This window comes from Hyaena hyaena, unplaced genomic scaffold, assembly GCF_003009895.1.
Source record: "Hyaena hyaena isolate Hyena2069 unplaced genomic scaffold, ASM300989v1 scaffold_429, whole genome shotgun sequence".
In the NCBI taxonomy this organism is placed as follows: domain Eukaryota; kingdom Metazoa; phylum Chordata; class Mammalia; order Carnivora; family Hyaenidae; genus Hyaena; species Hyaena hyaena.
In genome coordinates this window covers 200962-218065 of record NW_024081060.1, presented here as the reverse complement: position 1 = coordinate 218065, position 17104 = coordinate 200962, and the positions used below count along the sequence as shown (strand labels likewise).

The window sequence follows — 17104 nt, the reverse complement described above, 5'->3', positions numbered from 1 at the left end:
ACCCCAGTTTGCCTGGCACCACAGATCAACCATCCCTCATCTATCCCAGCTATGCCCCTGAAGGTGCTGCCCTCTGGCAGGGGCCCAGGGAACCTCCCAGTGGCCACAGAGGCATGCCAGAAGATGACGTGACAGTGTCTAAAGTCACAACAGCCCGAGAGGGTCCATGGGATCAGTGACTGATAGAGAGGAGACATATGCTGAGGCCATCAGTCACAAGGTATCACAGAAAGAGCTCTGGGTTCCAGTCAGAAGACCAGGGTTCTGGTTTTGGTTTGATGCTTCTTAGCTTTGGGCCTCAGTTTCCTCATTAATAAATAGGGATGGTCCCTGCCCGGCCTACATCACAGGGCTTTCATAAGTCCCAGTAGAAACCATGGTCATGGAAGGGCTTGAAGGACTTTTAATGTGGAGGTGCATGGAGAAGTTACTTAATCAGAAGATCCCCAGAACTTCATTCCTGATGACCACATTTTAGGCAACTTGCCAACATCCCCCTCTCTAGGTGCTGCAGCCTCTTGTGTGCACAGAGGACTAAGGCCATTTCTACGCCTTTCTTACCAGATTTGTCACATGCTCTCCAAAACACAAAAAGACAACATCCGCAGTAGAAGTCAAATGCGAGGCTCAGAGCAGGTGCAGAGGAAATGTGTGGGGGCGGGCCGCCTGTCCTGCACACCCCTATCTGGGTTTCCACCAGCATAGGGCCACTGCAGTTATGATTTCCTCCAACCACCAACTGGGCCAAGGTGTCAGGGGGCAGCCTCAGGCCTCTGGTCAGAGCAAGTGACTGTCAGAGGCCTCGGTTCTGGTCAGAGTCCACCCCTCCCTACTTGGAGGGCTCTTCCCAGTTCCTCACAGCTGGGCTCTGCCATCTGCTGGGCTCAAGACCTGGGACTACCTTGGATAGAGAGAGAATAAATGAGTGGCTGTGGGGCATGTGTGTGTCTGTAGGTGTAAGAGTGTGTGTGTAAGATGTGTAGGAGTGTGTGTTGTGTGGTTGTGAGTGTGTAAATGAGTGTGTGTGGTGTGTGAGTGATGAGTGATATATGACTGTGATATGTGTGTGTGAAGTACACGCCCCGTGGGACAATGTGGGGAATGGTGTGGGAATGTGTTATGTGTGATATGTTAGTGTGTCCGTGTGTGGTGTGTGAAGTAATGATGTGCGTGGCATGGGAGGTCTGTGATGTGTGGCTGAGTGTGTGAACATGTGTGATGTCATGTGATGTGTGAATGTGTGATGTATGCTTGTAAGTGTGTGTGTTGTTTGTGTGGCTTGTGAGTGTGAACATGCTGTGCGCATGAACACGTGTGTCTGTGGAGATGTGGGCTGGATGTGCTGTGGCTGGGGCCAGCCAGGCAGCACTGGGCATGTGCAGAATGAGATATTTTCACATCGTGTGTGGCCCGGACAAAACCATTAGTAATGTCCACTGGTGTTGTTATGAGCAGGAATTGGGGGCCTCAGGACTCCTGGGTAGGAAGTGAATGTTTGGAAATTCCCAGACCTGGACAATCCAGTCTCTACCCCCAAGGTCTCAGGGTAGGCTGGGTCCCCAAGGGAAGGCTGAACCATCACTAAATGGAGGAGTTTACTGTCTTCATTCTCTTCTCCCTCTTTTTTCGCCAACTAAATTTTATTTCTCCTTTCTGACTCACAGGGCAGCTGTGTTGCCCTGGCATTCCTACTCTTGGGAAAAGGTATGAAAAGCTGAAGCCCACTGACAGGCAGGGGACTCAATGGGTTAACCTCCCCTGGTGCCAATGCTTGACCAGAAGGGATGAATGTAATGGGAAAAACTTCAGAGTCTAATGACAGGAAAGTGGATAGAATAAATAATACCAGGTACACTGGGAACTGTTCTAAGTCCTTCAGGTAAATTCATTTAGTCCCCATAATAACTTAGGTTTTTATTATCCTCCCTATGTTACAGATGGGAAAAGAAAAATATTTCTCAGGGGCACGTGGGTGGCTCAGTTGGTTAAGCATCTGACTTCAGCTCAGGTCATGATCTCACGGTTTTTGAGTTAAGCCCCACATCAGGCTCTGTGCTGACAGCTTGGAGCCTGGAGCCTGTGTCTCCCTCTCTCTCTGACCCTCCCTTGCTCATCTTCTTTCTTCCTCTCAAAAATAAATAAACTTTAAAAAAAATTAAAAGGAAGAAAAATATTTCTTATAAGGTTGTTGTGAGGACTGCCTGAGGTAAGCATTACAAAGGGCTTGATACGATGCGTGGAATATAGTGTGAGTGCAGTGGAGATTAGCCCTCACCATTAAGGTGGAAGTTGTCATTATGGATTGTGCCTGGTTATAACATCATGTAGCCCTCCGATGTAGCCAGACTCCCAAACAACCATCTCCTGGGCCTTTCCAGACTGAGGGTTGAGATCCAAGGTGGCCCTCCCCATGACCCAACACTGCTCTCCCCAAAGACAGACCGTGAGAATACCCTCACCTGTTAGACTCACCAGGGAGCCCACTCAGGTAGAGGTACCTGGCTCAGGTACCCTGTGGTTCCCACTTTCCAAGAACTTGGACTAGAGGCTTGCCTGACCAAGAGTGAGTCACTCCACAGGAATAGGGCTTTGGGAAGGTTAACCTGTACTGCGAGCCTACTAATGGCCTCCTGCTATAAGAAATGGTAAGACTTTTTACCTAAATATGGCCATACTTCTGTTGGTATTCTAAAGTTAGAGCCCAAATATGTAGAATTCTAGATGAATTTTAATGTGATCTGTCAGCAAAAATCTGGAGTTTAGAATATTCACCTCAACACATTTAATCAAAGACTTTTTACTCCAGTGGAGGTAGATTGGCTGCCCATTTCTTTATCAGCCTTAGGAGAGAACTCCTGGAATCTAATAGCTTGACCATCTGCCTTCCCTTCCTGTTTTGGCATCCTAGCTAGCTGGGGGCCATTGGCCTCAGTTTTACATCTTCTCTCTTGGTGTGCCCCCTTAGATATGTGGTCTTTCCGAGATGGTCTCTTACTATTTTTATTATATAGGCTCCCTAGTAGAGTTCATTATTTCAGAGAAGCTTGTTGGGTTGGTGAGGAGGGGACTGTACCTGTTTCTCTGCTTTGAGGACTAGATTCATTTTCTGCTTTTGGGAGAAGTGTTCTGTTCTGAACACTTGGGAAAGTCTTGGACAAAAGATATATATGTACATGTATATGTATATGTATGTGTGTGTGTGCCTGTGTGTGTGTGTGTGTGTGTGTGTGTAGCTTTATAAACCAAAATCAACTCCTGTAAGCAGATTCTCAGCCACTATTGGGCCTTAGTAATGTGTAATCATTATGTTTTTTAAAGGAAAAAATCAAGATAATTCAAGAACTTGAGGAAGATTTTTTTTTTTATCATCAGAAACATTTAAATAGTCCTCTGCGTGATTGCTCGGCACTGATTATTGCTATTTGGTTTACCCTTAGCCCCACAGTTGATTGTTACTTCCCAGTCCTGGGCTGAACAGTGTCCCTCTGAAATTTATGTCTATCTGAAACCTTAGAATATGACCTCATTGAGAAATGGGAACTTTGCAGATGTAATTTATTAAGATGAGGCCAAACAGGATGGGGGGGGGGGAGCTAAATCCAATGACAAGCGTCCTTGTACAAAGGCCGTGTGAACACACATAGAGACACACCGAGAGAAGGCCATGTGAGGACCGGGCAGAGACAGGACAGATGCAGCTGTGAGCCAGGGGACACCCAGGCTTGCGGCCCCCAGACGTGAGGAGAGAGGCATGAACAGACTCCCCCTCACAGCCTCCTGAAGGAACCAACCCTGCGGACATCTTGATTTCGCACTTCAAGCTTCCAGAACAGTGAAAGACTAAATTATTGTTATTTTAAGTCACCCAGTTTTATGGTAGTTTGTTATAGCAGCCTAGGAAATTAAAACACTCCCCCAAATTGTTGACTTGTTAACTTATTAGATACCCCACTATACCTACAGACCAGCTTTTTTATTCATGGAAGGATTTCATGTGGACTTTGGGCAGTACATTTTTATACTTGCTATCACCTGTATATAACATCAGTTAAGAGTAATACAAGATTGTCTATGGCTTTAGTGGCATTTCTTGGTCTTTGATTCTAGGGACTGGGGTAGGCTGCCTGAGCTCTGGATTGGCTTGCAGGTTATTGGTAATAATATAGAAGCTGCATCTTAACCCTTCTGCCCCAGGAAAGATGCTTTGGTGGGTCAGAGAGCAGCTTCCAGGGGGAAAACATAGGTTCTGCCGCACCTTGTAGTTTTGGTTCTCCTGGAATGATTTGCTGTCATTCCAGAAGAAGCTAAATATGCATCCCCATTACAGAGAACAGAGAGAAATAAATATTCCTGATGACCACCTCTCTGGGCCAGAGTGGAGCCCAAGACTCTGATACAGGTCAGGGTCTGCGAATCAGGCCTGGATATTGTGGTTGGTAGAGCAGGAGAGGAGACTAAGGAGGACTGAAATCTGCATCTGGTCAAGGGCAAGCTTGGAAGCATGAAGCATCAGAAGCAGTATGTTCAAGGTCCAGATGGGAGCAAATTCTCTTCCCCACATCAGGCAGGATAGAAGCCTGGGAAGCACTTTCCCCCAGAGAGAACTCTCATACACAGAGGCCCTGAGGAGGAGTCTGGTGGGGCGGGGAGCGGGGGGGGGGGGGGGGGTGATTAGGTTTAGTGCCAGAACCTAGAAATGGCCCTGGCAGACAAGGGGGTCCTTTATTTAATCACTGTCTCCCAAGAGACTTTGGGTCAAATATCCTGAAAGCTAAGTTATCATTTAACTAGCTTCTAGCTGATATTTCTATGGAAGGAGTTTACTCATTTGGTTACTGAATTTTGATTAATAGCCTATCTGGAAGGATACCTCAGGGAGATATAAGATTCAAGGTCACATAGTCCATGGATACTTAACCAAGACTTTTTCTTAACACCTAAGAGGAGCACAGTTATACTTGCTTTCAGTTTATTCCATTATAAATAGTCTTAATTATGTTCTGTAACACAGAGCTTCAGGTTCTCGGACATTGGTGTAGACCCCAAGCTATTCTCTTATTGATCATCTTGGTCCCACTTATAAGCAGTCTCCTACCCTTCCTCCCTCTCCTCTCCCTCCCCCCCTCCCCCGCTGGGTCCAGCGTTGGAGGAGCAGGGAGCTTTGGTTTAGGCACACAGTCTGGGGTGCCTGAAAGTGGTTACCAAAATAAAACACCCGGAAAGGGCTGTCTTGGAAAAAGAAGTTTTGGGGACAAATGCAATCTGAGCCTCCTTGGTGGCAATCATGGTCTTTAATTATTTATTGAATCACATTTTTGATTTGTAAGCAAGTGTCAGCTAGTAGGTGCTGGCTGAAGTACAGAGCTCAGAGGGAAAAAGACCTTAAACCTTATTTGTTTGGCGATCAGCCCCTTCCCAGCATCATCAAACATCCTTTTTCCTTCCCTTTGGTTCAGAACTCTTCGCATAAGTAGCTTTAGGAGTGTCTGACCACTCTTTTATCCCGTTGGGTCCATTTGAGTGACAGAAAAGGAAAGAGTCTTCTTCCCTGAGGTGGGGCTTGTGAAAGACTAGTCTCCATTACGTTTTTCTCTTCCTCCTCCTCCTCCTTATTCTAGAACTCTGCCTCCATCAGGAGTGCAAGGGTCCTTGTAGAGAGATTCCCGGCCAAGAGGACAGGTAGAGGTACCAAACCTGGTTTTGACATTAGTTTATGCTACATGGTTCCCCTGAGCAAACCTCTTCACCTCTCATGTGAGAAAGGTTAGCATGTGTGTTTATGATTCCTTGTATATACACCCATACTACATGACCCCTAAGGCCCCAGGACTCCAGACAGCTTATGATTTCTCTCCCACTATGGGCAGAGGTGAGTATACCTGATGAGGATTTCAGGTCTTGGTGAGTATAACTGTACCAAGAGGAGCCACAGTTTCCAAGGACTCCGTGATGTTTATAACAAGGCTGCTGGCTGGGTTTGCGGCCTTTCTGTCCCAGTGTCTAGAAGACTACCTTGGTTCTAGTGAATATCCAAATATGTATTTTCAATGAAGGAAAGAAGAAAAGATGAAAGAGAGGGGGAGATGGAGAGAAGGAGGGGTGGAGCAGAGAGGAGAATCCCTTTGAGAATCCCATTAGAAGGGTGCAGAAAAGCCTTCTTTCTGAAATTAGCTCCCCACTCATGTGATCTCTCTTCTTTCTGAGTGGTGCCTTCAAGATCTTAATTATCCTTCCACTCTTGGGTTCTTTTGTGAAAATAAGCTGCAGAGGGAACCCCTCATGGCATCAACCCAACCAGGATCAGTTAGGCCAAGCTTGGATTCACTGAGAAGGGACCAGCACACCCTCTGAGCACAGGTAGAAAAGTGGGGTGTGAATGCACGCAGTGAAGCCCCCTGGAGCTGAGGGCCCCGAGGATCAACATGATTCTGAAGGTGATTGTCATGGGTGGTGGGAGAGTGCAGCTGATGCCTAGGCTTCTCTGGGACCCCCCTGGACGTCAGCAGCCATGTTGTTGGTCTGGAGCAGGAAGGCAGTGTAGGCCATGTCAGCTTCCTCCTTGGAGGACTGAGGGGACAACAGGACAGGAGTCAGTGTTTGGGGTGTTGGCTCAGTGGGTGGGGGTCGGGGGGAGGGTGGGCACTAAATGTCTTGAGTTCATAGTCTTGGCTTAAGCAACCCCAGACTGTTTTGACCTGCTGCTCTTAGGAGTGTCTGACCACTCATCCTTGGTGAGCATAGCTCCCCATGCTCACCAAGGATGAATTTTGAGAAACGGAAAGTTGCAGTTTCTAAAAATATGTCCCTCTGTCTCACTACCGCCTTCCGACACATGGAGTGGAACCACCCCTGTTGCCTGGGCCTGTCCCCGGAAGCTCTGCCCACGCAGTATGTGGGCAAAGTGGTCCAGGCTGCTATCAGCCATGGAACCACCAGCTCAAAGATGGAGCTTTGCACAACACAGGGCTGGAGGGGAAGCTGGAGGACTAGCTTAGTCCGCTAGTTGTTCCAGATTCAGGGTCTCCGTTGCTTCAAGGGAGAGTAGATATGATAACAAGCATTTACACCCTGGGGTTAACAGAGGGTAGAAGGAGGGTAATATGTGACCCAGAGTCAGAAGTCACCTCCGGTAGGAGTTCAAGTAATATGGCATGTGGTTGGAGTGGGGAAGAGCTTCTAGTGACTATCAAATTGCCCACTGCCAGCAAATGTCTTTCAGACCCAGACAAAAGGCTGTTCCTGAGCAAACTCTTAAAGGGGGGTGGGTGGCCTGAAGTCCACAGGTTCCACAGCTCTGGAAGACAACTCACCTAATCACTGGCATTTGACATTTGACCTTTCTTACTCTGTGGCCGAAGCTTCCATGCACTTCCTTCTGAACCCCCAGTCTCCCTCCCTCCTGCATGTTCACAGCCTATAAATGCAGCTCAGCTCCTGCACCTCAGCCACATTAACACCATAACCAGTAAGATACATCTTGCCCTCAAGAAAAGTTGACACTATCTTCCCTTTTCTGACATGAGCCCCTGCCCTGAGGTAGTTTCTCCTGAGGTCTGACTACAGTCCCTCATACTGCACTTCCTTGTCACATAAGTGGGGCCGCCTTCTCCCTCCTCACTCTTACCCTTTTTGGCTTCTTGGGTTCTTCCGTCTCCACGGTGTTCCCAGTGGTGGCGCTGAACTCTATGTGAAGAGCAAGGTGGGGGGATTAGCCTTCACTAGCTTCATATTCCCACCCCAGAGGCAGAGTCGGGTCTAATTCTTGCTCTCCCAGGGGTTGGGCGTTCCCTTGAGTGAGGGACGTACCATCTTTTCCTCCGAGAGATGTTTCTTGAGTGACTTGAGAGGCTCCCATGTTGTCATTGGCACCAAACTCCCTGGAGTTCTCAAAGTCCGACATGCTAATGTCTGTCCTGTAGCTTCTAACTGAAATCCGGTCTGTCCAGGAGAGAGAGAAGTTGGTGTAGGGACAGAGGACAAATGTGAGGACAGGCTGCCTCGGAAGGAGCCCCAAAGGATAGTTGGAAGGGGCAGTGTGGCAGGTTGCCCACCTCTGACTCTGACCCAAAGAAGAACGGAAATGATCAGAGTCTCCTTTTCTGTCCCTTCTTCACAGATAATCAAGATTCAATGACCCCTGATCTTTCATGCACAGTGTCTCATTCTGTCCTCACATCAGCCCTGTGAGACTGTTACTACTATCCCTGTTTTGAGCCCTGAGGAAACTGAGACATGAAATGGGGACACCCAAAGTCACACAACCAGTTAGTTCTCAAACTACGGTACAAGTGTAGTTCTTCCTGAGCTCCTCCTCCTGATAAGCCTGCCTCTAAACTTGGACCCTGAGCCATCAGAGATGACGTTCCAGAGACAGCAGCACTTTAATGTACGTTTTGGGTATGCACATCCCCTTATCTTTCCCCATCTTGCTTTCCCAGCACCCTTTCTTGGAGCCTATGAAAGAGAAGGGACTGTAACAGCCCCCCACACAGAGCAGCTAAACCCCTAACTGAGGTCTAAGGGCACAGGGTTGGAGATGGGGGGCAGGGGCATCCCGGGCACTCACCGACATTCTTCCTGTGCCGTGCTCTGAGCACCCCCACTACCACGGCCCCCAGTGCCAGCACCAGGCCCAGGGGCACGAGGGTGGAGACAAGCACTTTGGAGCTCCCGCCTTGTCCCGCAGAGCTGAAAGAAGGACTGAGTTAGTCACTGGAAGGGAGACCTGGGGTCCCAGGATGTGCTGGCACGTTGGGTCTCACTGGCTCCTTCTTTCAGTCCCTCCTTTTGATGTGGTCCCCTAGCTCTACTCTTCTAAGGAGACTTCTCAGACATGGCAAAAGCAAAGACTGGGTCTTCTCTGTGTCCCAGGCCTGGGAAATTAAACGGGATGGTGGACGCCACCCCAGCCACAGGAGAAGGGCAGAGGCCCCTCCTGAGCACAAGCCAAGGTGGTGGGGACTGCTCCACTCCCGGCAGGTTGGCAGGCTCTCCTCTGTGGTCCCCATGGCCCAGCCTCAGGGCCTTGTCCTCTGGGATAGTCTTCCTCACCTGCCCGTGTCTGCAGATGCTCCGCTCTCACCAGCGGAGGCGCCAGTATCCTTCGCTGCTCTGTCCTCCACAGAAAACCCAGGATCCTGAATCACTTTGTTCCCAACCTTCCTGACACTTGACTCTACTGCCTGTTCACCAGGAGCAGCATTCGCTTGGCTGACATCTTGGGACCCTGGAGGAGGACGAGAGGGGTTGAATTATTGTTCTTTGTCTGTTTTCACTCCCTAGAGTTAGGGAATCCGTGGAGTGAGACTTCATTAGCAATCACAGGGGCAGGGTAAAATCTCAAAGCTGTTAGAGTGGAGTCCCAGATGACACTAGGAGACAAGGGATGGTCCTTTCTAGCTTGTCAGATGACCTCTGTCCTGTTCATACCAAATCCATTTCCATCTACAAGGTTCCATGGCATAGATCCAGCTCTGTTTCGGGGCTAACCTATCGTTTGGAGAAGGAAGGTTTTCTCAGCTTTGAAACCCTGCTCAAGGTCTGGGGACCGCAGGCCTGTGTGCAATAGTGCTGCCCCCTGGTGGCAGCTTGGCAATGGGTCCCTCAGTGAACCAGACTAGCTGCACTCAGACACAGTAGGATTTCTAGAAGGACTAATCATACCCTAGGGATAAAACATTTTATGCGACATTTTAAAAAGAGACTTAGGATGCAAACTTGCTAGAAGAGGTTGCCTTAATTTTCTTGATCAGATCTTGTACGTGAAGATAGCTGGCCCTCTTTTGAGAGTAGGCTTTGGCAGAGGATACTGCATGTGGTAGTGACTTTGGAATTTCTGTATAGAAGATCTCTCTTATGTAAAGAGCTTCAAAGCGGCCTGAAGCGACAACTACAGGACTTGTCTTGAAGCTGAGGTTATATGGCAAACCTATTAATATTTATTTATTTATTTTTAGTTGTGTATTTATTTCAGATGCTCTTTTTAGAGGGTTAAATGGGACTATGTAGAGGCTAAATCTCCACCTGCCTCCAGTCTTTTATAACCAAACCTAGGGGCCACCCCTGATGGAGAAGCCTGTAGGCAGGAGCCTTTCTCCGGTGTTACCGGGGGAGGGGGGCATAGGCCTTGCCCTCAGAGACTTACCCTTTACTCTATTCTCGACTGCCACTTAGACAGCCATGGTCTCTCCATATCGGTGGCCGTCCTTCACCCCACACCAGTACCAGCCTTCATCCTCTTTGGCAACTGGGTTCAGGGTCAGGGAAATGATCTGGCTATTCTGGTCACAGTTCACGAAGGCCTGGCTGGGGCCATCGTCTTGGGTGGGCAGGGTCTTGCACCCTTTGTTACTCCACTTGCACCAGTATTTCTCATGGGGGTAGTATTTGCACGGGAAGTGGCAGGGGAGCTTGAAACTCTCTCCCACGAAAGCAGTGACATTCTCAGGTACCTTGAGGCTTGGTTTCCCTGGAGCAGAGAGGGAGGGAGAAATAGGCACACAAGTTGGCATCGGCGATACCGCAGGGAAGTGACTGTGGTGAGGATCTTTGTCCACAGCCCGTGTCCTCTCTGGGTAGCATTATAAATAAATGCATGATACTGAATACATAAAGAATGTAATGATGTGCCTATGTCATGATTATTATTGATGACCCCATACATTAATCGAGTCTATCACAAAATACAGACTCTCGACTTCAGTTTGCTTTCCTTGTTCCTCTCTTCTCTTCTAGACTCCATATAAAGAGCTGCACTCTACTTCAGCTGATGCCATATATACCGTGAAAGAGGCCAACATTCTTGATAATAAAAGGTGCTCTGTGTGGTGGTTTGGAGAGTGTGGCGTGTGCACAGAAAAGGGCGCTTATAACAATTATGAAAACATGACCTCTCTGCAGATGGGCTCTCTCCCAAGGTCTGTCCCATCAGCATGGGATGAGTTAGGACGAAGAGTGCTTCGGGGTGATGTTGCTGCAGGCTGGATGATCCTGGGGCTGCCCCTCCTCCTTTTTGCCCCAGTTCAGCTCTTACCTTCAACAACCTTGAGCTCCACCGTGGACCTCCAGCGAACATCCTTACTGGTCAGACACCAGTAGAAACCAGCGTCCTTGGTGGTGAGCTGGTTGAGTATGACCGTGTAAGTGCCATTGCCTGGCTCTTCGTATAGTGCGAGCCTGCCTTCATACTGTTCATTAACCAGCCCCTCACTCTCTACCAGCTGCTGGCAGCTGCCGTTTGGAGTATTCTTCCACCGACACCAGTACTTTAGGCTGTCTACTTCCTTAGGGTTGTAGGGGCAGAGCACTGCCACAGAGCCGCCGACCACACCTTTCACCACAGAGGGAGTATGGGGCATCGTGGTCTCTGAAAGTACAGATGGAGATGGAATTTCAGAACATAAGCAACATGGTCTGGGCAGTCTCTTCCCCATGGTCTCAGCCAGAGTGGGGAGTGAGATTTAGACTATTTACCTCACTCTCCTTAGAAAATGAGAAAGACTTTCCTAATGTCACAGAGCCTATAGCTGGAGCCATCCAACCAGTCTCCAGTGACCTTCACCAGTAGCCTGGGCATCTCATTTTCTTTTCCCACCTTACTCTGGGCAGAGAATAGAAGGAGTTTAAGGAGACACTATCAGTCCTTGAATTCCTTAGGCTTCTTACAAAATCTGTCCACATGTAACTATTTGTCTGTTTATTAGCTCGTACCATAAAAATGGAGATGGTTTTTCTCCAAATTCAGAAAACATATTTAGAATGGTATGACTTAAAATATAAACTAGGTAACACAGAAGGTTTAACTGGTGATGACCCTGGGGGTCATCTTAGTAAAGGATGGCCATTCTCCAATAAGCTAAAGCTGAGGTTCAATGGGGATGCTGAGCTATGAAGATGCTGAGGAATGTGATGAGGACTGAGCCGGGTATAAAAATGATGTGCAGGGAATGTGAGCCCCTTAAGGAAAAGTCACAAGACCAGGGACATTGAACTGCAAGTACTGGTTTGCTGTTTCTCACGAGGGTAACTCTATACAGGATGCTCCCAGCTGAGAGGGAGCAGGGATTTAGTTCTTTCACTTCCTTGCTGGCTTGCCAAAGTAGAGCTGCGTAGGCCAGATGATACAGAATAAAAAATGACCCTATGAGGTGTTGAGGGGGAAATTTAGAGGCTGGGGTACTGCCTTACTGGGAGAGCTCTGAGACCAAGATGAGCCAAACTTTCTCCCATTTGAGTGTGAGGGATGAGGTCCCATTCTGCTCAAAAGACAAAAAGAAGGGACAGGTGGCCCCTGCAAGCCCAGAACTCCATGCTAAGTCCTCATCATGGCTCTCTGAGACCCAAATGATCTACAGGTTTTGCCTCAGTCAAGTGCCTCACTCTCCTCTCTGTTAATCAGGGACAGCCATCGAAAGGCCTTTAATAACCTAATTAGTTATTACACAAGTAATAGGTAGTAGGTAACACAAGGCAGAGGCTGTGTTTTCTAGCTCTCCTGTCCAGCTGCCCATGGAGCATGCAGTTCAGGGTTTGTCAGGGAGCAGGCATTGTTGACTGACTGATGGATACTGGATAGACTCACAGGGTGGGAGCCAGCCCTCCTGCTGGGCTGATGCACCTCTTCCCCTCCCAGTCTCAGGTCTCACCTTCATTGACAAAGAGTTGCCAAGCCTGGAAGGGCCCGTCTTCATGAGGTTGGCCATCAGACTGAGCTCCACACAGGTAGTGCCCTGCATCCTCTTTCCTCAGGCTGGTGATATGCACCTTGAAGAGGCCTTTGTCCCCGGGAGTGAGCAAGATCCTGCCTTCAAAAGCCTTAGCCTTCTTCCCCAGGGTGTTGATGACCACGTCGCAGTTTTTCCCATTGCTCATCCGGCACAGAAATTTGGCCACGTTTTCCACGTCAGAGCCCAGGGAACAGTCAAAGGTCACGGAGCCCCTCAGATCTCCATAAAGCAGTTCAGGCTCAGGCTTTAGCACTTGGAGGTCAAAAATGTGCTTATCACCACTGGAATCATCCCCAGCCTGGCAGGTGTATATCCCAGCGTCGCTGAGGTGGACTGGTTTGATATTGAAATTGAACGCTAATTGACTAGTACCCTGAATAACGATATCTCCTCTGTTTTCATAGTTGGGGTTCACATACCCATTGGAGTCAATAACTAGGACACAGTTCTGGCCTGCCTTCTTGCACACAGACTTCCTTTTCTTAGAATTCTCAAGCTTGAAAGAGCAGGTGATGATCACTGATTTGCCCAATTCAGCTACGTAGACTTCAACGTCATTTTCGACCCCAGGACCTACAGGACAGGGAGCAGGTGGCAATTTGTGATTTCACTTTCTTGAAACACAGGGCTGCTCAGTACTCCCAGTGAGGGCCTGGGTGTGCCTCTCACCTTCGGAGCTCTCCTCCCCAGAGGGACACTGTCAAAATATGTCTTCCAAGACTCAGCCTCATTGCTGTCTCCTCCATGAAGCCCTCCCTAAGCTGGCACTAATCTCTTCCTCCTTTGTGATCTCTTGACACTTACAGCTGTATCTCTTTTACATCTGATCTTGCATATAGTTAATTATGTTCCCCTCAGCGTGGAAGTCCCTTGAGAGCAAAGACATCCTTTACATGTTTGACTCCCATGCAGTCCCTAGCACAATGCCTATGCATAGGTGCCCAAATTAATGTGTGCTGAAATAAACAAGATAAATATAAGTATAGGGTGTTGGATTTCAGTGTGTTTAGATGGAGTTTCTAAAATTTACAACAGTCCCAACATGGAATGGGCTGCTTTGTAAAGGAATGAATTGTTGCCATTTAAAGTATATACCTGTGGTCTCTAGTGTCTGGACATCCTGTATAGAGTCAATTCCAAGCTGTCCTCAGCTCTTAAAATTCTCCCATTTTATGACTGTATATGACCACCTGAATGAACTCTTCATTTAGTCCACAGATAATACTAGGCACGTCCCAAAGGAGCAAAACATATCTCTAAGGACCCCTCCAGTTTTCATCCCTTAAAACCTCTTTCTCTCTTAATTTCTTCTTGATTATCTAATACGCCTTTGTCCTTCAATCTTGTCAGAAAAATCTTTCTTATTTTTCTTTTTCTCAAGTAGAACAGGCTTGTTCAGTGGCCCACTCCTTCAGGGCCCTGGTCTTTGGGCAAGAACTGATCATTTAATTTATGCTGAGGGTGTTGATAGACTAATGGATACCAGGTAAAAAATGCATTTTGAAAGAAGTCTTCCGGTGCCCTAAGATCTTGATCTGAAGGGTGCACTAATGGCAGGAATTTAAGGATCTCTATAAATCTCTCCCTGGTTTTTCTGTCCCCCTCAGTTCAAAGCCCTCTTGCTCCACCTGCCACAAACACAGTGAGAGAACTAGTCCTTCTGATGCTCTTCTAAGCTACAGCCTTAGTAGAACCCTAAAATGGTATAGGCCCTGAACACCTAGAAAGTCTACCCACTACCCCCAAGTAGGTCCCATATGTCTCATTTCTATGTTCTGTTATGAAAAGCCCTTGCCTCTGGAAGGAGGCCTCACAGCCTTCTCATCCCATGCCAGGGAAGTTCTTCCCTCTCAGGAAGTTCTTCCTGAAGCCCTCCCATTGCTCCTGAGATGAGCCCCTGTCACTTTCCCAAAGGAGCTCAAGGAGCCTAGGTTCTTACCCCGGCTGACCTCCAGGCTCACATCAAAGTTCAGGCCTCGGCTACTAATGCCCAGACCACACTTGTAGCGTCCAGAGTCATTCCGGGTGAGATGGCCAATATTCACCACAAATGTGTTGTTCTCGGGGAAGTTGGTGAGGTTGGCTCTGCCCTCATAATCCTTGGAGATGTAGCCCTCCGAAGAGAGGAGGGTTGTACAGCGGCCATTGGCTCCCTGGCGGCACCAGTACTTCCGGGTATGCCGGTTGACAGAAGTGGCTGGATAGTAGCATGTGATGGTTGCTGAGTCACCTTCCACACTGCTCACCTCCTGGGGACCAAATATGGGACTCTTCATAAAGACCACTGTGGGGACAGAAGACAGAGGTTTTCTGAGGCCCGAGGAGGTGAAGCCTGCTGAAAGGATCCTGACAGCTCACCCCGAGGAGATGAAATTTTCCTCCTGAAGCATGTACCTTCGGTGGGTTATTTGCTATATACTACAGCTGGACAGTTGTTGTGACTGGGTCAAGTGATTGATTAATCGGTCTTAAATTCTAATTGTAACTCATTAAAGATCATCACTGTAAGGACAATGGAATGGCAAATTTATTTAATGATATCCTTTCTCATTAAAAAAAGCCACTTTGTAGGGTGCCATGCCATTGAATTTATTATCCATTATTTTCTTATGTTTCTAAAAACACTTTGCAGATCCTTTCTTTTTTTCCCAGCAAAAATATTGACAGCCAAGAAGGATAAGTTATAGCAACTCTTAGAGATGCCTGGGTTAAGGTCAAGATCTTTTTTTTTTTTTTTTCTCCCGGTGAAGACCTTCACCAGACTCCTGGCCTTGAAATGAGGAATTGCCATTCCTGTCCCTGACCACCCCCATCATTTGGTCACCTATCTATTTCCAGACGTGACCTTTCTGTATCGTCTGTCGGACTCCTCCTCGAAGGAGTGCAGGTTCTGAGAGTGGCATCCCTGCGGATAGGGCTTACTGCTCCCAGGGAACTGGATCCTGGAGGGGTGGGCAGGGGCCTGACAGACGCACCTGGGAAGACAGCTAGCAGGCAGGTGAGGAAGAGGAGCCTCATCGCTGGTGGCTTTCACGGGGCTGTGCCACCCAGGCCAACTTCTTTCCTGGGGAGCTGAAAGACAATAGCACAAAGTATGAAGCTCTTGTGTCTTCCAAGACTAAGTGGGCCTTAAAGTTCCCGAAACACCTGTTCGGTTTTGTAGCTCCAGTAACTGACATAAATCCTGTTGCAAGAATGAATGGCTCCGCCTTCCCCATTACAGCTCAAAGTCCCCTTACCTCACAGTATTTTTTGTTCCTTAATAGTTGTAAGTAGATTTTTGTCATCTCAACTAAGCTGCATGTTTCTTTGGGATAGGGACACAGGTGCCATTTTTTTCTATATCCCTGTCTGGGAGTCATGGTCCTGGGCAAGATCCATAAGGTCTCAGGAATAGCTTGCTGGATGATTGGTTACCACCAAGTGGCCCCATCTCTCTGTTTTAGCTGCCCGCCCTACATCCCTGGCATATTTTATGGTGTGTTCATATAAGTAAACTGAGACCCATAAAGGAGGCCTGGGAAGGATAATAGTTGTATGTGTAACAATGATGGTGTCTTACCATGATCTCTTTCCAAGCACTGTGTTAAATAATGTACATGTATTATCTCATTTAAACTTAATATCTCCCTCTGAAATGGATGTCCTTCTCCCCATTTTACATAGGAAGAAATGAAAGCTTAAAGTTAAATGCTTTTCTTAAGGAATTAAGTGTGAGGGTGGGCAGAGTCTTGGGGCAGTGGATGGGGCAAAATTTGAACCCAGCCTTGCAGGACTCCAAAGTCAAAGCTCTTCACTTCTCCCGATGTACTGCTTCGCACCCCAAACACAGCTGTAGGCTTATCCTAGTGCTCATTCCTGTCACTTGTAGAGCCCCCATTGCGTATCACAGCATTGTCATTTATGTTTTCACTGGAGCTTTATAACTTCCCTGTAACTAAGACAGAATGGATATGATTACAACCATTTTATGGATAAGAGAATCAAGACCGTGAGATGCTGAGCGATAGGCCCAAAATTTCCCAGAGACTTGGTCATGGGGTCAGAGTTAAAAATGTAGGTATTGTGGCTTCTGTTATCCTGCCTTGTGGTTCAGGGCAGATGAAGCTGGAGAATCCAAGATAAGGCCGCTTGGAGGGTTCAGTGCATGCAAGCCTTGTCACATCTGTGAATGTAGCAGATTGGGTTGGGGCAGGGAGTGCGGTTTGAGGGTCCCAGGGGTCAGCCTTAGGACCCAAATTGTAGCCCAGAGGAGGAAAGAGGTGGACAGAGGAACCCCACTTTCCCATGGATTTTAATAGGTTTAACCTTTGGAGTGGCTTGGCAATGAGAGCGTTAAGGGAGAAAACCATGTCAACAAATGCAGGGCAATAATGAGC

At 47.9% G+C, this 17104-nt stretch overlaps 1 protein-coding gene across 1 annotated transcript; it reads right to left on the bottom strand.

The window, feature by feature from the left end:
* Positions 1-5272: 5272 nt before the first annotated feature.
* PIGR (polymeric immunoglobulin receptor) lies at positions 5273-15743 on the bottom strand. The gene is given in 10 exon segments (XM_039252687.1): positions 5273-6567; positions 7625-7683; positions 7807-7938; positions 8567-8688; positions 9052-9226; positions 10145-10468; positions 11033-11365; positions 12645-13298; positions 14665-15009; positions 15701-15743. Coding segments are annotated over 10 exon segments (2283 nt in total). The 3' UTR covers positions 5273-6471.
* Positions 15744-17104: the final 1361 nt, after the last annotated feature.